A 22503-nucleotide genomic window follows, 5' to 3' on the forward strand; every position below is an offset into this window, starting at 1 on the left:
CAGTGCAGGAGGTGAGGGTGGGGACGGGTGAGGGGTGCAGGCTGGTCTGTGCAGAGGCTGGTTTCCTTCTTTGTGGGCGTGAGATGGCTGAGGTTGGAGAGGCCTGTGGAATAGGCTTCTCCCAGGCATTGCTCAGCAAGAGAGAGAGAGAGAGCTCATGCTCCTAGTCTTGGGGGCCTTTGTCCTGACCCCAAATGTGAACACTGGTTCTCAGAGATTTTGTTAGTATGGCCACTGGTTTCTCTTCATACAGAGCGGGTGAAATGTTAGCTCAGGTGTTCTGAGAAGCCAGCCCTTGAACTGCCCATCAGTGACTGGTGAAATAGGAAAAATAACAGTAATGGGGTTAGTTCTAAAATAACTATTCTTTATTCCGAGATTATATCCTTCCTCGGTTCGTGGTGCTAAAATATCCTTTGTTTTCAAAGTGACCTTGATGATAGCTTGGTGGCTGTATTGCTTGGAAGGGCTGCTACCTAACAGACGAACCTCAGAAGCTCAGTGGTGTAAATATAACTCCCAATTATGAGGAGTTCAGGATGAGTGTCCCTGATTAGCTGAGGGCTGGCTCCTCGGGGATGTGGGCTCCTTCCGTCTCCGGTTTTGCTGTCCTCTGAGACCCTGGAGTCCTGAATGCAGCCTGCAGGTTGGAAAGAAAACAGGCCGTGGGGGACTGGGGCTGGCCGCACGGACCACCTCGGGAGTCCCACAGGCTGGGACTCAGTCGTGGGGCCACACCCCAGTGTGGGCAGTCTGGGCAAGAATATGAGGAAGGAGTCAAGGTCTGACACACAGGCTGTTTTTGTTAATGTCCTTACCCAACCTAGGTAAGGAAGGAGCCAACCAATCCTAATTTATTTTCACTTTACTGGTTTACAAAATCCAGAAGTCTGGGAACTACTAATAGCATTGATCCAAAGATTGTTTCTGTGGAGTCTTGGAAACTATTTTCTTACTTGGGATACTTCACATCTAACTAGATAAAAGTGCCCTGGGATGTTTTTCTCTTGTTCCTCCTTGTTTACCAGCTAAGGACGATGAATGTCACCTGTGGGCCAGAGAGTTCTGGTTGAACAGAATTTGAAAGCGTGTGTCTGGCCTGTGCGCTTTCTGGAAACGAGTAAGATGCTCCAGTACTCAGGTTGCAAACCTTAGGAGTGCAGGTCCCATGCATGGAGTAAGGATGGGAGTCACCAGGGAATGATTTCACCAAGGAGAGAAACCAGCAGAGGAGTGGGCTATGCCACTGAGAACCTGGGAAGATTTTTTTGCCATTCGGTTATATCCAAAATAGCAGAAAGTTAGTGTTTATTTTGCAGAAAATTGTGTCCGGTGGAATCTGCATAGGAGGAAAAATAGGTCACCTTGCTCAGTGCTCCAGATCTAAGAATCTTAGTTATTTCTAAGTGACAAAGGAGGAGGGTCTTGCTTTTGGATGTGTGGCTGTCACTCACCATGGGTACTAATTCTGCATTGGTTTGATCTCTTTCAGGTCAGTCTGAATGATTCCCACAATCAAATGGTGGTACACTGGGCCGGAGAGAAAAGCAATGTTATCGTGGCCTTAGCCCGAGACAGCCTGGCGCTGGCGAGGCCCAGGAGCAGTGATGTAAGTATTGATGTGGTGCTGAGCATGCGTCTGTGCCACCAGCATGGCCTTTTGGGATCTACTGGGGTCATCAAGTCAGGGGGGAAAGAAGGTAATTGGAGAATGGATGGGATGAATTACACAACAGGGAGGAGAATCTGGAAAATAACATATACGCCTTATTTGCCGAATGCCAGGTGGTACAGTCTGTGTTGCAGAGATTGATGCGGTGCATGATGACTTTAGTGAAATGATAGGGTGTGTGCGATCTGGATCATTGTATCTGATCAACACAGTGCCAGGAGGGCATTCTTGGGCAGAGCCACCTGTCCACTGCAGAGCCTGGTGTAATCTTAACTGTTCTTTCTCATGCACTGATTTCCTGTAATCTGTTCCAGTCAGGTGAGTTGTTGAATCTGATTCACTCATATTCCTGCTTTCCCCAGTTGACTTGCACAACGTTTCATAGGTTAGGTGCTTTGAAAACATGAGACCAAGGGCTACAGACTCAAAGGCCTAGAAGAGGCCGGTGGGTGATGGGTGGGGGAAGCTGCCCCCACATTTACAACACTCTTTATACCTCCACAGGGAAGAATGGGTGCCCTCATGTTTCTGGGAGTGTGTGGCCTGTGGGACAATATGTCATTTTCCCACTTTTGATAGAGGCCCAGTTTCAAGAAGCATTCACCTGCATCTTAATGTGAATGTGGTGGCTGTTACTCGGGTTGGCATCTCAGAGAACCCAGGAAGAGACATTGGCGAACCAGAGAGGAAGTGCCTCTGAGGGACTCTTGTTACCGGCTCTCAGCTCTGGTTGCCATGCAGGGGCTGTGTTGCCAGATCAGATTTTTGAGAGAAGCTCAGAGGTCTGGATTTTTATGTGAAAACGGCTGAGTCTTACATGTTGGCAGCTAATGTTGTGCAAACATCATGTGGGCCAATTAAAATATATATGAGGGCCAGAGCTGGCCCTTGGGTCCCAAGTCTAGGGCCCTAACTCCAGATTCTGCCTTCTGGGGAAGACAAAGGTCTGACGTGGGCAGAAAAACACATGTGGAGTTTTGATCACTCTTTGTTGGCACTGTCACATCAGCCTTAAGAACACACTTGTAATTCTGGAGTGTCAAGTTGGTCTCCGTGGGGTCCTACCCTGTGTAGGCCCTCTCTGGGTTGGGTGTGCTCCGAGGTCGGTTACTGGAGGGAGGCCCAGGCATCGAATGGGGCAGCCACAGACAGGGAGGGCATGGGAGAGGCTTTGCTGGGCCGTGGGGGGCAGCAGTGCTGAGCAGCCATGAGAGGCGGCACCTGGCAGCCACTCTGGGTGTCATGCTCTGGAGCAGGGCGAGACTGGTTTGAGGCAGTGACTTTGGCCCATCTATAAATGCCATCAGGTTTTGCAAGCATGGAGGGCAGCTTTTGTATGCCTTGGGCACCTGAGTACATATTCAGCGCAGTCCCTGCCCCTGAGTAGCTCAGGAGACAGGTCCAGCCTGACTGTTGAGAACTCTTCCTTAGGGTGGTCATGAATTAAAAAAGCCTTTGTCCAGATAGTATTTTTTGCAAGGTAGGTAAAAGACCTTAACCAATGTTTTATGATTTACTGGACAAACAGGAGTCTAGGGACATTAAGGGACTTGCCTGAGGGCGCTCAGCATATCTGTGGGAGGAGAGTTGGGGCTAATGAGAATTAAGACCCAGTCACTTACTGGGTGTAAGGATGTAGCATTGCTAGGACGACCAGTCACCTGGGCTTTAGCACTGAAAGTCCCAATCCTGGGACCTTCCACAGTCCTGGGCAAACTAGAAAAACTCCGTATTGCCAGTCCACCCAAACCCAGTTCTCGCTCTGTCTAAATATTTAAGTGTATCTTACTCAGAACCCGTTGAACATTTGACATGATAAACTCTTCTGGAATGAAATATATGATATGATTAAATGGAAAGGAAACTTAATGGTCGGAGATAAATAGGGATGGCAGAACTTTCCCCCGTCTGTATACAAGCTCCATTAAAGAGTTGGCAGATGAAATCGAGATGTTCTGATGTGAAAAGTTAATGCAAAAATAAATTAGTACTCGGAGGCAGGAGCTGGTGGTGTGGGAATAGTAACAATCCAAATGTTCTTTAACGAGGGCTGGAAGCCTGGTTCATAGGGCCCCATCAGCCGTCCAGGAGGGAGAGAACCTGGACAAATAAGGAACTGTGTGAGTGTGGACAGTAGCCAGGTGATGCATATTCAGTATATAAAAAAGGGATGGGTGTGGAAGCTGGAATCCCAGAAGGTTTGCTCTTGAACAGGAAAAATGAAGAGTGTCCCTGATGAACTTGAGGCAAGTCTGACTCCATGAAGAATGGCTCCTGTAGGACCCGTGTTTTTCTGGGATAAGGCTGGCTGGTAGATGCAAGGAAATGATAGGCGGTATTTATCAGGACCCCTCCCACCTCTTTGTTTCTGTCCTCTCTTGACATATTTTATGATGTATTCAGGTACAACGTAAGTGGCCGAAGAGCTGTCCAGAGATCACCCACCAGAAGGTTAAAATCAACCAGGGAAGGTGTCTGGACTAGTAGGACTCGCTGCCCTGGTACCGAGAGTGGTGTGATAGTATGATCAGTGCCCCTCGGGACTGACCTGGTGGCAGGGTCAGTACTTGCCAACTGTGTAGAGCTTGGTAGCCCGAGGGAGCTGGTGTCTGGCTGAGCCCTGGCTCTGAAACCAGAATGCCTGGGTTTGAATCCTGGCTCTGTCATTCGTTAGCTGCCTGACCTTGAGCAAGGACATTTCACCTTCTCCAGTCTTCTCATCTGTCAGTGGGGTAGTACTTGTAAAACCTGGCTCCCTGAAGTGTGGTCTGGGGATCAGCAGCCACGGGTATTTTCTGGGAACTTTCGAAATGCAGAATCTTGGGTCCGACTCAAGACATCCTGAATTAGAGTCTGCTTGTTGACCTGCATCCTACTGGGTGATTTGTAGGCGTGTCACAGTTTGAGAGGTGCTCGGGTGAAGTACTTAGAACAGCACCAGATACGGAGATGTGTTCTGTACACTTATCCTTTCTTCCCCTCCTCCCTCCCACCCCTGTCCCTTTCCCTTCTCCTCTCCCCCTTCCTCCCCATCTTCCTCCTCCTCACTGCTAATATTATGGCTTTGAAGTATAGGAGAAAGAAGTTAAGACCATTCACTCGGAAGCACCATCTTTTATAGGTAAGACAACGATCTAATCAGCAACTTGTGGTGGTTTAGTAACTCCTTCTGTTTGACCTTTAGTGGGTGGTGTCATCAACAGTTAGAGAGGATGAATTAGTGCAGAAATTTGTGTCTGGGTGGAAAACAGACTGCAGGAGTATGAGACGAGCATGCACGGGATGTCTGTCCAAACTCACCCGGCGGTCATCGTGGGCAGAGGGGCCGTGACCCAGTGCCTTGGTGAGGCGAAGACAGCCCGAACCGGAGTACCAGTGGGGGGCAGTGCAGAGGCCGCGAGGCTGGCGGTCTGGGCAGTGTCTGCATGCTGGTAGAGGCCTTTTCAATCTCTTTTCTGGGCTCTTTGTTGTGGAGGAAAGTGGATAGCTGTGCTGTCTTGAACTTGGTCTTTGTCCTCTGGAGCTTAGGGTCAAGGTTAATCAAGTGAAAGGGAAAATTATGAGAATGGGATAAAAATACCATGTTGGAATTGGTCAACCGGGAGAAGAGAAGGGAGGATGGTGAGGAATTACAAGAGCCTTCGGGCATGGGATGGACCCTGGCAGACTTACTCTTAACTTCTATTAAGTCCAAGACCCAGAGAGATGGATTCTGTTTACAAGTGAGAATTCCGAAAAGAGCTGTTTGGCAGTGAGGTAAGTGGTGCCGCTGAGTGAGAAGTGACGGCGATGTGGCTGAGAGCCTTGGAAGGCTCTGTGCTTTGTTAAGGTCAGGGTTTCCCCTCCTGTCCGGCACGTCTCCCATTGCCTGGCCTCTGGGTTCGGTGTGAGATCTTCCTCTTGAGCAGAGAACCTATGTCGCGGAAGAGAACATTCTCCTAGAAGGTTAAGCTGCAAGAATGGAAGGCAGCTGGGCTTGGAGGAACCTGTGATGGTTTGGCCTTGGGCTGTTCATTTGCTTCTCCAAGTCTTAGTGTTTTGTCTTTTTTTTTTATCTCTTAAATGGAAATCCTTACTCAGCCACTTCCTGATTCATTCATTTCACTCTCTCTTAATCATTTGAGGAGCACATTCATTCACTCTGTAATTTATAATGGTATTTATTCATTCCAGAAATCTTTACTGAGCACCTGCTATGTTTCAGGCACAGTGAGGGAGGCAGAGGTGAGACCCACTCACAGTTTTTGAAGATGAAAAGGGAGAATGTATACAAAAAAGAATTGTATGCTGACAAATGCTATCAGGTGAACTGCCGATCACCTTTGTGCCTGTGAGGAGGTAACCCCCGACGCTGGAGCTGGAAGGGGCTCGAGTTCCCTCTTTGGGAAGCCTTTAGTTTGCTGCGTGTGACTTCTGATCCTAACTGACCCCTCAGTGCCTATTCTCGGCTTGGGGAATGGAAGCAGGAAAGTGCCCCTTTGCCTTGTTACCCACTCACATGGTCTGTAAACTCTCAGCCTGTGGTGTTTCGGAAGCTGCTTTCGTGGCAGCCTCTTACGGGTGTTTGGTAGTTGGGGATACACACGTGTCAGAGCGGCGTTCATAATAGGGTTTCTTTCACTGTGACCCACATAGAGGCAGAGGCCCTATTGTGCTCTCCTCTCCTTGACATCTAATAAATATTAACGACCCAGGTGGGCTCTTGGTTCCCTTTGACATACCTTGTGTCCTTCATTGTTTACAGGCTGCATTGTTTACAAACATTTATATGTTTGCATTGTGTCTAAAGGCCATGTCTTTTATGTGGCATGCTTAGTACAGCCCCCAGGGCTCTTGTAAAACCCTTCCAACATTTGCTGTTCAGTCAGTGCACAATGGAGGCAATACAGTTTCTGGGATTAGTCCGTGATCCCAGGCTTGGAATTCACCTGTCATTTTTTTCTGTCATGTTTACCCCAATACCTAAAACTAAGTACAATCAATCAATATTCACCTATCCCTGAATAACCCACTGATTATATTAAATTTTAATCCACTGACTATGTGAATTCCCTGTTGCATGGGTAGTAAAGTCTAGGTACAAATTCTCTGACAACATCCGTTCCACCAGCCATTCCCTTTGGCAATGGCTTTGAGATTTTGGGCTTTGAAGACAGGCCGCCCGGGTGGGAGCCCCACGCTGCACCTTCCTTTCTCTGGTATTTTGGCAGGTACCTTGTCTGGTGAGCCCCTGCTGTGGTATCTTTATATAAAGTGATTTTAATAACTGCATTTGCCATGCAGGGTGGTGGTGAGAGCTCTCTGAGCTCATTCATGTGAAGAGGGTGGTATATAATATCTGGCAGCAAGCAGACACTCAGGGAATGAGAGTTGTTCTTACATTTATTCCTGCACCTCCTGGGGAGCCAAGTAATAAATACGGTGGGTGCACACATGGATCCGGCCGCCGTTCTCGCATCCTAAGACTCTGCCTACCGTGGAATCAGAAAACACGAGTCCTGGCGAGGGGGCTCTGGTGCCCAGATATTTAACCTCTGTGCATCGTTAATCACTTGGCACTCTCTCTTTTTCATCTCTTGGGCTCTTTGTCTATCTTCTGGAATGCTGTTGGAACAGAACTTCCCAGCAGAAGGATGAAAAATTAGATTACATTTTGGGGACATTTCAACAGATGGCAAAACAAATTCCCAGTCCCTTCCCCTTGGACAACCACATTCTCTCTGCCTCTGCATATGATTTGTTAAACGCTTAACCCAGCCATAGTAAGGAGGTTGTCACTGTTCACATCCCTTTATCTGCCCTCCAGGGACTTGCCTTGGCTTCAGAAAAGAGGCCTGTGTGTTCCATGGAGGCAGTGGTGGCTGTGTCCCATGCTTCCTGCCCCCACGTGCTTGGGGACAGACACAGAGGTGCCCTGTTTTTGTCTTCTCTCATCTGTAATTTCATGATATCAGGGATCCATTGGGACCCACGTGCAGGATCCAGGGTGCGGCACTCAAAAGTGGAGGCAGGGAGAGAGAGCTTTCTGCCACATCTCTCAACACCTCTTTGCTCTTTCCTCCATATTCCAGGTGTACGTGTCTTACGACTATGGAAAGTCATTCCAGAGAATTTCGGAGAAATTCAACTTCGGCATGGGAAACAGCAGTGACGCTGTGATCGCCCAGTTCTACCACAGCCCTGCCGATAACAGACGCGTAAGGAAGCTGCTGTCTACCTGTTGGGGCTTCATGAGGCTGTATTTTGGGGTGATTGCTACACAAAAAGGGGGCCTGGGCGGTGCATTGTCATCTCTGCAGCTTGCCTGGTGACCAGGGAGTTTGTGCCAGAACAGGATACATTTCTCAGGGTGGAACCATGCATAATCCAACAGGCCAGGTACTGGCTAGGCAGAATTTCTAGACAAACAGTGTCAGCTAAAAGCACAGCAAATCTGCCAGCTAATAAATAGCCTGACTCATAGGGGCAAAAATGTTACCCAGGCCCACTGGGACTGCAGTCTAATCCGGGTCTTCCAGAGGCTGCTCAACTGTTGCTTTCGTTGGCATCAGTAGTGCGTGTGCATGTGCATGTGTGTGCATGTGCACCCCCACCTCCAACCAGTCCCTCTGCGTACAGATAACTGCTGTGCCTCCTGAATTGTTTTCCCAGCTGCCTGGCCTGGGGCTTTCTTTCTGCAGTGGAACCCAGGCCGTTTGATTTGGAGGAAGCATTGATCTGAGATTGTCCTGGGCCCCAAGGCAGGCGAGGGGGCAGGGCCGGAATCAGGCAGCCTGCAAGGCTTTCCTGCCCGGGAGGGAGGTTAGGCAGGCTGAGTGTGGGGAGTTGGGTTAGGCTGTCTTTTTCCCCCACTCCTGTGGTGGCTAGCTCCTCTCCAGGGGCGGATGGCTGCGTCTAAGGATGCTAAGAAACTCCTACTTGGCAAAAGCTTTCTGAGGTAAGGGCGGCTGCTGCTCTTAGTCCTGCAGGAAGGAACAAGACTGGGAGGTCTCCGGAGTCCTCGATTCGGCCAGGTGCCCCCACCCCCAGCGCTGACTTCTCAGGTTGCCTGGGTCTATCAGCAGGGGCTGTATTTAAAATATTTGGCTGCAGAAATGGCTCTGACCAATCAGAACAGACCTGTGTGGAGGGTGCTGGGTCCTGAAGGCCACTCTGCTGGGCCAGGCATTAACTTGTTAGTTTCTGGATTGTGGGGAGTTCCTGGGGAAGGGGCTGGGCCAATGGGGGTCTTTAGGAGGAGACACTCCTGGGTCTCAGGGAAGCAGTTATTTACTAACTGACCCAGAAGCGTTCTGGTTAATATAACATCAGCCCTGCCTACTGGCCTCACAATAAAGCAGCACTTAGGAACAGACTCCCTTCTTACTTGGTTCCAGGGTGACAGCATAATTGTGGCTTTTCCCCCTGCGATGAACAGCAAGGAGAAGGTGCTGGAAGGAATCGGCTCTGTCGCCAGGAGTGCCGGCCCTCGGCTCTGCTCCCTGCGCTGTGGCCTGGCAGGCCTGGTCCTGGGGGCTCCCAGAGCTGGGTGGCCTGCTGGCTGTGCTGTGTCTCCCATGGGTAGATCTGGACGCTTCCTGCCTCTCAGCCATCAAATAACCCTGGGATTCGTCACTTTGTCAGGTCGCATCCATCTGTTATTAGCGTTAGTTTTACACATTGTCCCAGAACTAACACTAGCTGGAGCTGTGCCCTCAAAACTGCACTGTGATCTCTCGAGTCTCCCTTTTCAGCTCCGTCTCCTCCCTCCTCACCGCCAACCACAAGGCACAGGTGTCTGTGAGCAGGTCCCGGCTTCCTGCCTGCTTGTCATGGGTTGTGGTGATCAGCTGCTAAGCCCGCGTGTCTGAGGAGTAGGAAGACGGGAAAGATAATGTTATGGGCCTGCAGGGGGAGGATAAGGGGTTTTCCGAGTATTTGGTCTGGAGCGGGAGCAAGGCAGGGGTGAGTTGGGGCAAGAAGCAGTGAGAAACGGGGGTGGGGGTAGGGGGGCGTTGCAGTAAAGGAGTCGTAGGTGCTGTGGGCCTTTGTGCTGTCTACCTGGAAGAATGCACACCTTGGCTTTCTTAGGGAGAGTTAGATTTGCTTTGGGTTGGCTGGGGGAGGAGGAGGGAGGTTCTCTTCTTGGGGAACGTACTGACAGTTGGACCTTGGGCCTGGAGCAGGCTGGGTGAGGTTAGGGACGTGGCATTCTCTCTTGAGTTTCTAAGTCCCCAGAGAAGGCCGTTACCCCTCCCCAGACTTCTCAGGAAGGAAATGATGACTTTCACTGTGCCGTTTACTTTTGTTAGTCTTGCCTTTGTCCCCTGGGAGGCACATTGCCTCACCAGGCCTTCTACTTCCTGAGAAAAGTCACACAAGGCTGGGTGTCCTGCTGTCAGTGCCAAGGTGCTGTGCCCGGGCACATCCCCTTGTACCGATGTTAGGTGGGCTGTCAAGGAGCACAGTTTGAAGTGGTTGCCATGACCTTAGGCAGCTGCTCTGCAAGGTTAAAAGGGCCACAAGGAAATCTGAGGGTATGTGTGCCTGCGGCAGGGAGAGGGAGGTGCTAGTTAGGCACCAGCTCTGGTCTGGCGGCTGCCTTGTGATGGAGATGGAGCAGTCCTGGGCTCACGTGAACGCTTGCATCTGTTTTCGCATTGGCCACAGCCCCACCTCCTCCTCCTCATCCCAGGTGCTGTTCCTGAACCAGTGCCCGGGTCTAGCCACCTGGCCTTCCCACTAGCCCTTGCAGCGAGCCCCAGATCAGTCAGGCACTAAGGATGCCTGGGGCTCCTTAAAGGCCCCTGAATGTGCAGCTAGGCTTCACAACCTCCACGGAAGTGAGAGCTGGTCCTGCCTTTTTCCAGGCACGGCAGGTCCTCCATAAATCATAGCCCAGCTCTCTGTCTTTGCTCCCAGCCCCTAGAGGTGTGTTCCTTCTTTGCTTCCTCTGCCCTCTCGTTGTGCTCCAGGTCTCCCACTCCAAAGAGGAGAGACTCACTAATGCTAACGTGGCGAGGAATTCCGTAGCTTATTTGGTTATCTTTCCAGAGGGATTTGTATGTTAGCTTTCAGCCAAAAGGTGAAGCCCCTCTGGAATATTAAGTGATGGGAAACAGGTGGAGGGTGGGGGTAGGTGAGGACGCTCCAGAAGTCGCAGTTCAGGAAGCCCTGGTAGGGCAGCTTTGCTGGCATTTGTTGGGAGCCATAGGCTCAAGTAGACTTAATACCGAGGGAGTCCAGGGACTTAAAAACAGAGTAGGATGTTCTGTGCTTCCTAATATGTGCCTATGAGGCACGGTTACATAACAGCATGAAGCAACACATGCCTGTGTGATGAATGGAACTACAGGTGTTCGGAGCCGGGGCACCAGATGAGGTTGCATCGGAGAGGTAAGGCTTCACGAGGGGCTCGGGGTTAGAGTGGAGCTTTAGGGACGGGCACAATTTTAATAGGTAGAGCAGAGTTGGTGTGAGTCCTGGAGGAGGAGAAAGGCATGGGCCAAGACTTCAAGGTATGATATGCGGTTTCTGTGCAGGCAGTGAGGGGCTTGCTTCCCAGGGGGTGGGGGCTTTGCACTGAGGTGCTTTGCAGTATCAGTTAAGCCCATGTCTGGAGAAGGAGGAGTTTGCTGTTTGCCTTGAGCACGGGAGGAAGCCACGGAAGGATCTTTGAGTAAGGGAGTTACTGGGTATAAGGTCTTTTGGGGAAGTGTGTCTCCTGGCAATACGCTGGGTGGGGTGGAAGGGGGAAGTTGAGAGGAGGGTCTGGAAGGGACGCATCATGTCAGTAGGCATGACGCTCTCCAGGCATTCAGCCAAACCCCGTCTCACCTCTGAGTATTTCACAGCCGGCTAGGTCCCAGAAGACATGAGGGTGAATGCATCCCGGGGCTTCGCCCAGATTTGCTGATAGTCTCCGGTAGGGGCTCAGGCCACACTAGTGGCCCTGGAAATAAGAAGGAGGCACAGACTGTGAAAAATACTTTAAAGTGAGACAGAACAGGGTAGGTAGCTGATTGAAACTGTGGGCCAAGCAAAGGCAGTGGAGCGAATGCCCGCCTCCCATGTGAATGGCGGGGCTGGGACAAGGTGTAGCACGGATAGAGCCTGGGACGTGGGGAGGCAGAATTGGGTTTTGGTGGAAGGTGCCGAAGAATTTGGTTTGGACCCAGTGAGATGCGCTGGCACATCAGTGTGGAGATGCTGAGAAGGTGAAGGGTTAGTGGAACCAGGCTCTCGGTGCGAGGTCACGGTTAGCCCGGAGATTTGGAGTCACAGAATGCTTGCTGTTGGTGTCAGTGGATGAAGCTACATGGGAGGGTGAACCAGGTTAGCAGCCAAGGGGAGAGTTAGGAGGCCACCTAACTGTGGTTATGTGGTTTTGATGGTAGGGAGCCAGTAAGAGAGTTGGGGACAGCCAATCAGGCTGGGGCACAGAGAGCTGAGATCAAACAGGGCTGCCCGGGTGGGGTGGGAGCTCCCAGTGAAAGCTGGTGGAGTGGAGTAAGAGAAGAGACACGTCACTGATCCCAGTGGTGCAGTGTAAGGCCTACTACCTAAATTCAGGAAACACTGCCTTTCCGTTGGCCGAGGAGAAGAGGTGAGGGTTGATGGTGACTGTAAGGAGATGGGCTCTGAACCAGCCAAGACATTGATACAAGTGCTGCCCACTCCTGGGTCACGTTGGGTGGTTAACCTCCCCAAGTTTCAGTGTCTTCATTAGTCAAAGAGAAGATAACAATATTATCTAAAGCACTGAGTGAGTGGGCTCTGCAAGGACAAACTGAGATAAGGCATGCGAAACTTCAGCTCAGTGCCTGGTACATGCACCGTCCTCTTGACAAATGTTGGCTGTTATCATGAACAGTAAGTTCTGTGACTGGGTGCATGATTTTTAGATTCTCTATTGTGAAACTGCTGGAAGCCATGGAATAGATTTCTGGAGAAATCTTTCCAAACTGAGAGCTCTCCTTTCCCCAGCAGCCAAGATGGTTTTTGGAACAGGAAGATCTCTAAGTTACTACTAGGGAACACTTGTGCCAAAAATTATGGTGGTGTGCTTCGCATCGTGATTGTTTTTATAACATTGCTTTTGTTTATGGTCATTTTTGCTTCCGAAACACTTACTACCCTTTAAAATTAGATTTAACTAGGCTTCTGCTAGAGTTTTTGCCTTAGAGGCTGTGGAGGAAGCACGAGAGAGAGAACACATGAAACATGTCCCTGGGAAGTTTGCAGTCTAGATTTGGGGAGAGAGAGGGCCAAAGAAAAGGAGCCAGAACATAAGAAAGCAATGTGTAAAAAAGTGCAAAATATTAGTGCACGCCTGAAGCCATTAGTGCAGAAAGATTCAGGGCAAAGACCGATCAGCTGGTCAGGTGGAATCAGTTAGGGCGAGTCCTGGACTGGGTTCCTCTGGATTGGGGTGTCGGTGGGGTGGGGCCCCCCGGCAGAGCAGTGCACCCTTGCTCTCTGGGAGCAGGCGTTCTCCTCCCCACCTCCCCTGGGTGCTCAGGGCCTGCCCCGGTCTGCACTACCCAGTTCTATTTCCCGTCATTTCCCTCAGGTCCTCAGGACTGCCAGCAAACCCATGCTGGGTGTTTTGTCCCCTCCTTTGTTCCTAAACTCCAAGCGCCCTGGACTTGGGACGTTCTGTCCCTAGGGGAGCCTCCTGTGCCCTCCAAGGCCCAGACCTCCCATGAAGTCATTTCTTGTCGCCCAAACCAGCACTGATCTGCGTGCTGTGCCCTCACAGGACTCTGTCCCTGGCTTCTCACTTCATTTCCTTCTGCCTGGAACTGTAGTTAGCCGCAAACTTTGGGCTGCAAGCTACTTAGGAGGAAGGGCCCAGTGTTTTCCCTGCAGCGCCCCCAGCCTCTGGTCCATGGAGGGTTTCCAGTGCGCGTTTGTTCAGTTGAATTGCCTTGTCCCTTCCCCTTGAGAGCTCTTCAGGCTGGCGGCCACTCTCCAGCCAGCCTTGTTCAAAGTTACTCACCCGTGTGGAAGCAAAATAAGGTGAGGCCCTGCTCACCAGGGCTACTTCCTGCTGTGTTCCAGAGTGAGTCTGCCGGCTGCAGTGGCCGCTTGGGACTCAGCCGCCCTGTCACCTGGTCTAGGGGCAAGAAGCAGCTCATCTTCCAGATGGGTGTGATTTTAGGGATTTTCCTGGAAAGGCATGAACCATAGCTGCTCAGAGGATGCAGAGATAGTCAGCAGGCCCATCTGTGTGTGGCCCATCTGAAGAGTGGGACTTCTCTGTCACAGCTCCCAGTAGCCACCCTCCGACTGATCGAGTGACTCTCCAGGGTGTGAGAATAGGCAGGTCAGTTGAGAGAAGAAATAGAAAGGCTTGACTGGCGTCCTGGACTGGCTGAAGGAGAGCACCCTCCGGTCTCACCCCACTCGCCACTGAGCCTTATTTGGGGTGCACCATGTCCCTTCATTGCCAGGAGATGGTGAGAGCCTCATGGAAGCCCCCTGGGCCCGGCTCTGCCCCCCTGTGTGCGTGCCCGCAGACGCTGTTGGGGGGTGTAGGTGGCTCTGGCCAGGGCCTGCTCTAACTCGTCTTGTCTCTTACAGTACATCTTTGCAGATGCTTATGCCCAGTACCTCTGGATCACGTTCGACTTCTGCAACACTATCCAGGGCTTTTCCATCCCATTCCGGGCAGCCGATCTCCTTCTGCATAGCAAGGCCTCCAACCTTCTCCTGGGCTTTGACAGATCTCACCCCAACAAGCAGGTAAGAGCTTCCGGAGCCCAGTCAGGTGGGGCTCCTTGGGTTTTCTGTCCCGCCCGTGTGGATTGTGTGTCCTTCGGGTGACCTCCCCCGGCCCCTCCCTCCTCTCTCAGGCTTCACCTTTGTAGCTACTATTTCACTTCCCGTGGCTAAGGCGAAACATATCCCCTGGCACCCTCAGCCTGCCTCGCAGCCAGGGAGAGACGCTGAGCCCCCGGCTGGCCCTGTTCATTAGCCGACATGCCTTCTAGGCTCTGTGCACCTTTATTAGTCCTGGGGGTAAATCGAGGCCCTGGAATCTAATCTGGGAAAGCCAGGGAGAGGTCTGCAGTCTGAGCTCTGCTGAGACCTCTTTTCAGATTCCTACTCTACCTTTCCCACCCTCCACCTCAAACATACAGCCTTTGCCTACCATTTATATGACCTCACCATGAACTTTCATACTTCTTGGTGTGCATGTGCATACCCCATGGTGTGTGTATTTTCCTCCTTGAATCCAGATGTGGAGGATCGGTGAGAGACGGGGAGGGAGCCTGACTGGGTTTATATATCAAGCTTGAAACCTGCCAAGTCAAGAAATTGGTCTGGTAAAATCCTCTGAAACCTGTGTGAAACCCTGTCCTGCAGGAGTGGATTTATGATGAGTTTTGAGTGGCTTTGCTCAGAGGAGCCTTAGAACATTTCTTTTTTCGTTGCAGGTTGTTTACCCACAACATGATCTGTTTACCTTCACTTGCCTTAGGTAGTGAGCCGAGTGTGGGCTGGGTTGGTTTACTGGTGTAGGTGAATTGTTGTTATTTTTGGTCTCCTGATTCAAAACACATGGTCACCAGGGCCAGAGGCACTTGGATCATGTCTTTGGAAGTTGAGGGGTTTGGGCAAAGTCAGCTGCTCACTGCCATTCCCCGTGTATTCAGCAGGTCCCTTTGTGTTGTGACTCTGTACTTAGCCAGTATCCTCTCTATTTATTTCTATTCAGCGTGGCCCATTTTGGGATTTTAAGGACACCTATTTCCCAGGCAAGAAATACTGAATATAATCCTTCTGTGTTTACCATCAGCTGAGGGCTAGTCTTGAGTAAAGTATACTTTCTGGTAATCCATACATGGAAGACACGTCACGATCATTTTCCATCCGATTGCTGTGGGGACCTTAGTGTCTGTGGAGAAGAACCGAGGTGTCAGTCGGTCCTTCCTCCCCATGTGCATTTGGGGTGGCCGGGCTGGCCCTGGCCATCTCGGTGTGTGCCCTCACAGATAGCAGTTACCTAAGGTGGGGGATCCGTGAGCGTTTGGTGGTGAGGCCATTCAGGCTGTGCGTCCTCTGGCTTCATGACCCCTTCATGCTGCTTTGGTTTTCACAGCTATGGAAGTCCGATGATTTTGGCCAGACCTGGATCATGATTCAGGAGCACGTGAAGTCCTTTTCCTGGTAAGTCCTGCTGCCATCTAAGGAATCTGAAATACAGGCTCTCCTTTCTGTAGTTCTAGGTCCTTTAGGGAGAATTGATCTGCCCTCATCTGACTATGAAACCTTTGGTTCAGGAAATACATATTCCAGCCTGGGGAATTAGAGCTGCAGGGATAGAACGCTCCCTCGGGGGGATGAGGAGGGAAGGTGATGGGTGAGCTTTGGCATTTTTCAGTCCATCAGGGAACCCAGGGCAGTCATGAAACCCCTCATGTATTAGAATTTCTTAGGACCTTCATTTCTGGAGGATCATATCAGAAGTGGGGATTTTTCTCTATATAAGATTCATTCATTTGTTCATTCATGATGTATTTTTTTGACTCTCTAAATGCAAAACATGTTAGCTGCTTTAAGGTATAAGAAGTTAAATAATTTATAGATATAGTTATTAAGGAGATTGTAGTTTAGGAGGTAAGAAAAGACATTTTGGGCATGTACTGCATATTATGAAAGAAGCACAGAAGTTGTGGACACAGCATGAGAAGCCAGAGGAGGGACATATTCCTTCCAGATGGGAAGATCATAGGTCCATGGAGGAGGTCCTGTTGATACAGGGTGTGCGCAGCAGGTAGGGTGTAGCAGGAGGGGTGTGGAATGCAGGACAGGAATTCTAGACAGGGACAGAACGGCCAAAGGCATGAGACACTGGCGCTTGGGTGGAGGACATTGAGTCTTACATTTGGACAGTGTGGTGGGTGAAGTTTGGAAAGGGATATTGGTATCAGAACCTGCCGTGCTTGGTAGAAGAATTTGATTGACTTCTGAAAGCAATAGGGAGCTCTTGTGAAGGAAAGTGAAGTCAGCAGGGCCGTACTTTAAGAAGTACAGTTGTTCCAAGACATAGTTTCTTCTGATTTTTTACTGTTATGGGGATATGATGTAAAATCCTGGATACATGAGTTTGTCCATGTCCAGGCAAATGTGTAGAACAGATTCCTGGGAGTGGACTTCCTGCTCAGTGAGCCACTCAAACATGACACCTCCCAGATTGACTCTTGACTCTTCACTGCCCCAAGTCAGCCCCAACTGTAATCCCATCTATTTCAGTTTCTGGTTGCTGAGATGAAGAACTTCGAGTCATTCTTGATTCCATATTTGTTCCTTGCGTCACATTCAATCTGTCAGGAAATCCTGTGGCTCTGCCCTCAATATATATCTGGGAACTACTACTCTGCTACTCTCCAAGCACCGTTGTCATTCATCAGTCATCCAGCTGGTCTTTCTGCTTCCACTCTTGTCTTTCTATAATTAATTCTCAGCACAAGGCCAGACTGATTCTGTTAAAACTAGGTTGGATCATGTTGTTCTGTGCTTTGAACCCTTTAATATGCAGCATCATTTCTCTCAGATGGAATGCTGGATACATTCCTACCACAGGGCCTTTGCACTTGCTGTTTTCTCTGTCTTGAATGCTCTTACTCAGGATACACTTATTGCTTACTCCGTTACCTCATTTAAATCTACTAAAATAACACCTTCTAAGTGAGGCTTATCCTGAGGATCCTATTAAAATGACAACTACTCCCCTGTCACTCCCAATCTGCTGTACCCTGATCTATTCTTTTTTCTTTTTTAGCATAGTGCTTATTATTTGCCTATCTCTTCAATAGAATAAAAGCCCCACAGGGGCAGGATTTTTGACAGTTTAGTGCACTGATATATCCCCAGAGATTGGAGTATTGAAATAGTAACTTTGGTACAGATTGCCAAATTTCCTATAGGAAGTGTCAAATTTTGTCCTTATCTCAACAACATAGAATTGTGTATCTCCCCACAACCAGTGTGTCAGGTAAGAAATAATATCTTAGTGTAGCTTTAATGTGCATTTTAAAAATTATAACCTGGTTGAGAGTCATTTTTTTTTTTTTTTTTTTTAATAATTATTTTTTATTGAAGGGTAGTTGACACACAGTATTACATTACATGAGTTTCAAGTGTACAACACAGTGGTAGAACATTTATATACATAATTCTAGGTTCCAGCTATCACCCTACCAGGCTGTTACAATATCTTGACTATATTCCTTATGCTATACATTACATCCCGGTTACTAATTTATTTTACCATTGGAAGTCTGTCCTTTTTTTTTTTTTTTTTTTTTTTTTTTTGTGAGGGCATCTCTCATATTTATTGATCAAATGGTTGTTAACGACAATAAAATTCTGTATAGGGGAGTCAATGCTCAATGCACAATCATTATTCCACCCCAAGCCTAACTTTTGTCAGTCTCCAATCTTCTGAGGCATAACAAACAAGTTTTTACATGTAGAACAAATTCTTACATAATGAATAAGTTACATAGTGAACAGTACAAGGGCAGTCATCACAGAAACTTTCGGTTTTGCTCATGCATTGTGAACTATAAACAGTCAGTTCAAATATGAATACTGATTTGGTTTTTATACTTGATTTATATGTGGATACCACATTTCTCTCTTTATTATTATTATTTTTAATAAAATGCTGAAGTGGTAGGTAGATACAAGATAAAGGTAGAAAACATAGTTTAGTGTTGTATGAGAGCACATGTAGATGATCAGGTGTGTGCCTGTAGACTATGTGTTAATCCAAGCTAGACCAGGGCAATAAAACATCCACGTATGCAGAAGATTTCTCTCAGAACAGGGGGGGTGAGGTTCTAAGCCTCACCTCTGTTGATCCCCAATTTCTCACCTGATGGCCCCCCTGCGACTGTGCCTGTCTTAGGTTGTTCCTCCCTTGAGGAATCTTACCCGTCTCTGGCTAACCAGTCATCTTCCGGGGCCATACAGGGAAATGTTAAGTTGGTAAGTGAGAGAGAAGCCTTATTGTTTGAAAAAGTTAGCTTTTTACTTCTTTGCATATTTATGCCCTGTGGCTTCTATGCCCAGCATTTGTCTTGAGGTATCTTTACCACTTGGAAGAATTATGATACTCGGTAAATTTGATATGAGGCACAAATTCTATTTAAGGGTTGTAATTAGGAAGGAAGAAGAAAAGCTATAGAAGTAGCAGGCGGAAGAAAACATGGGAAGATTGATTATTTCTTTGATATATCTTCTTGTAGAGTAACTTCAGCATGTATAGGTTTTAAGCTACTACTTAAATTGCACACACACATTAACATAATAGGAGTATAGTTACATAACCAAAGCATATCTGTAATTACCAGCCCTCTGCAGTGAAACCAAGAAAACCAGTTAGGCACCTTAGGCATTTGTGAAAACTTATCTATGATATGGTGGATATTGTCCAAATGAACTTGAACAGTCTGAGAGAAATCAGACAAATTAAAACAACCCATGCCTGGGGACTGTTCACATGCCATATGTTCTTTTAACAATAAATAGTTTGTAGTTGTAAGACTTTGGAGCGCTACAATTTGCACTTCTCCAAATTCTTGGTTGAGTTCCAACAGTATAGATCCAGTCCAATTTTGTTGTTTTACTGTATGCACAGGCCAGCTTAGATATCTCCTTCCTCATTCCCATGGCAGGTCCAGGAACTGGTGGGATGAGTGCATCTACAGCTGTAGCAGTGCGTGGATCTTTGTTGGGGTTTTTTGATGATCATCTTCTGGCATGAGTCTTCCAGAGGGTGCAGATGTTGGAAGTTCTTTTTCATATCGTATCTTAGTTCATTTTCGGGGTAGCCCAATTAGGCTTTGATCCTCTGTATAAACACAAACAGACCCTTTGCCTACACTTTTATATGCCCTTTATACCCTTGTATAGAACTCGTTGGAGGTTACCACACAGGAACTGCCTTTTTTTTTTTTTTTTTTTTTTTTTTTTGCTATCACTAATCTACACTTACATGACGAATATTATGTTTACTAGGCTCTCCCCTATACCAGGTCTCCCCTATAAACCCCTTTACAGTCACTGTCCATCAGCATAGCAAAATGTTGTAGAATCACTACTTGCCTTCTCTGTGTTGTACAGCCCTCCCTTTTCTCCTACCCCCCCATGCATGTTAATCTTACTACCCCCCTACTTCTCCCCCCCTTATCCCTCCCTACCCACCCATCCTCCCCAGTCCCTTTCCCTTTGGTACCTGTTAGTCCATTCTTGAGTTCTGTGATTCTGCTGCTGTTTTGTTCCTTCAGTTTTTCCTTTGTTCTTATATTCCACAGATAAGTGAAATCATTTGGTATTTCTCTTTCTCCGCTTGGCTTGTTTCACTGAGCATAATACCCTCCAGCTCCATCCATGTTGCTGCAAATGCTTGGATTTGCCCTTTTCTTATAGCTGAGTAGTATTCCATTGTGTATATGTACCACATCTTCTTTATCCATTCATCTATTGATGGACATTTAGGTTGCTTCCAATTCTTGGCTATTGTAAATAGTGCTGCAATAAACATAGGGGTGCATCTGTCTTTCTCAAACTTGATTGCTGCATTCTTAGGGTAAATTCCTAGGAGTGGAATTCCTGGGTCAAATGGTAAGTCTGTTTTGAGCATTTTGATGTACCTCCATACTGCTTTCCACAATGGTTGAACTAACTTACATTCCCACCAGCAGTGTAGGAGGGTTCCCCTTTCTCCACAGCCTCGCCAACATTTGTTGTTGTTTGTCTTTTGGATGGCAGCCATCCTTACTGGTGTGAGGTGATACCTCATTGTAGTTTTAATTTGCATTTCTCTGATAATTAGCGATGTGGAGCATCTTTTCATGTGTCTGTTGGCCATCTGTATTTCTTTTTTGGAGAACTGTCTGTTCAGTTCCTCTGCCCATTTTTTAATTGGGTTATTTGTTTTTTGTTTGTTGAGGTGTGAGAGCTCCTTATATATTCTGGACGTCAAGCCTTTATCGGATGTGTCATTTTCAAATATATTCTCCCATACTGTAGGGATCCTTCTTGTTCTATTGATGGTGTCTTTTGCTGTACAGAAGCTTTTCAGCTTAATATAGTCCCACTTACTCATTTTTGCTGTTGTTTTCCTTGCCCGGGGAGATATGTTCAAGAAGAGGTCACTCATGTTTATGTCTAAGAGGTTTTCGCCTATGTTTTCTTCCAGGAGTTTAATGGTTTCATGGCTTACATTCAGGTCTTTGATCCATTTTGAGTTTACTTTTGTATATGGGGTTAGACAATGGTCCAGTTTCATTCTCCTACATGTAGCTGTCCAGTTTTGCCAGCACCACCTGTTGAAGAGACTGTCATTTCCCCATTGTATGTCCATGGCTCCTTTATCAAATATTAATTGACCATATATGTCTGGGTTAATGTCTGGATTCTCTAGTCTGTTCCATTGGTCTGTGGCTCTGCTCTTGTGCCAGTACCAAATTGTCTTGATTACTATGGCTTTATAGTAGAGCTTGAAGTTGGGGAGTGAGATCCCCCCTACTTTATTCTTCTTTCTCAGGATTGCTTTGGCTATTCGGGGTCTTTGGTGTTTCCATATGAATTTTTGAATTATTTGTTCCAGTTCATTGAAGAATGTTGCTGGTAGTTTCATAGGGATTGCATCAAATCTGTATATTGCTTTGGGCAGGATGGCCATTTTGACGATATTAATTCTTCCTAGCCACGAGCATGGGATGAGTTTCCATCTGTTAGTGTCCCCTTTAATTTCTCTTAAGAGTGACTTGTAGTTTTCAGAGTATAAGTCTTTCACTTCTTTGGTTAGGTTTATTCCTAGGTATTTTATTTTTTTTGATGCAATTGTGAATGGAGTTGTTTTCCTGATTTCTCTCTCTGTTGGTTCATTGTTAGTATATAGGAAAGCCACAGATTTCTGTGTGTTGATTTTGTATCCTGCAACTTTGCTGTATTCCGATATCAGTTCTAGTAGTTTTGGGGTGGAGTCTTTAGGGTTTTTTATGTACAGTATCATGTCATCTGCAAATAGTGACAGTTTAACTTCTTCTTTACCAATCTGGATTCCTTGTATTTCTTTATTTTGTCTGATTGCCGTGGCTAGGACCTCCAGTACTATGTTAAATAACAGTGGAGAGAGTGGGCATCCCTGTCTAGTTCCCGATCTCAGAGGAAATGCTTTCAGCTTCTCGCTGTTCAATATAATGTTGGCTGTGGGTTTATCATAGATGGCCTTTATTATGTTGAGGTACTTGCCCTCTATTCCCATTTTGCTGAGAGTTTTTAACATGAATGGATGTTGAACTTTGTCAAATGCTTTTTCAGCATCTATGGAGATGATCATGTGGTTTTTGTCTTTCTTTTTGTTGATGTGGTGGATGATGTTGATGGACTTTCGAATGTTGTACCATCCTTGCATCCCTGGGATGAATCCCACTTGGTCATGGTGTATGATCCTTTTGATGTATTTTTGAATTCGGTTTGCTAATATTTTGTTGAGTATTTTTGCATCTACGTTCATCAGGGATATTGGTCTGTAGTTTTCTTTTTTGGTGGGGTCTTTGCCTGGTTTTGGTATTAGGGTGATGTTAGCTTCATAGAATGAGTTTGGGAGTATCCCCTCCTCCTCTATTTTTTGGAAAACTTTAAGGAGAATGGGTATTATGTCTTCCCTGTATGTCTGATAAAATTCCGAGGTAAATCCATCTGGCCCGGGGGTTTTGTTCTTTGGTAGTTTTTTGATTACCTCTTCAATTTCGTTGCTGGTAATTGGTCTGTTTAGATTTTCTGTTTCTTCCTGGGTCAATCTTGGAAGGTTATATTTTTCTAGGAAG

The 22503-nt window shown here is 47.6% G+C and overlaps 1 protein-coding gene across 2 annotated transcripts in view; it reads left to right on the plus strand.

Annotated features, from left to right (window-relative positions):
• SORL1 (sortilin related receptor 1) overlaps positions 1 to 22503 on the plus strand; it is a 139924-nt gene that overhangs the window by 13193 nt on the left and 104228 nt on the right. For both annotated transcript variants that reach the window (XR_005025249.2, XM_036887607.2), the window contains exons 2-5: positions 1493 to 1609; positions 7744 to 7869; positions 14237 to 14398; positions 15759 to 15826. Coding sequence is in view for 1 of the 2 variants with exons in the window: in XM_036887607.2 (XP_036743502.2) it covers positions 1493 to 1609; positions 7744 to 7869; positions 14237 to 14398; positions 15759 to 15826 (473 nt within the window). In the remaining variant the exon portion in view is untranslated. The remainder of the gene's footprint in view (positions 1 to 1492; positions 1610 to 7743; positions 7870 to 14236; positions 14399 to 15758; positions 15827 to 22503) is intronic.

This window comes from Manis pentadactyla, chromosome 13 (assembly GCF_030020395.1).
Source record: "Manis pentadactyla isolate mManPen7 chromosome 13, mManPen7.hap1, whole genome shotgun sequence".
NCBI classification, from domain to species: Eukaryota; Metazoa; Chordata; class Mammalia; order Pholidota; family Manidae; genus Manis; species Manis pentadactyla.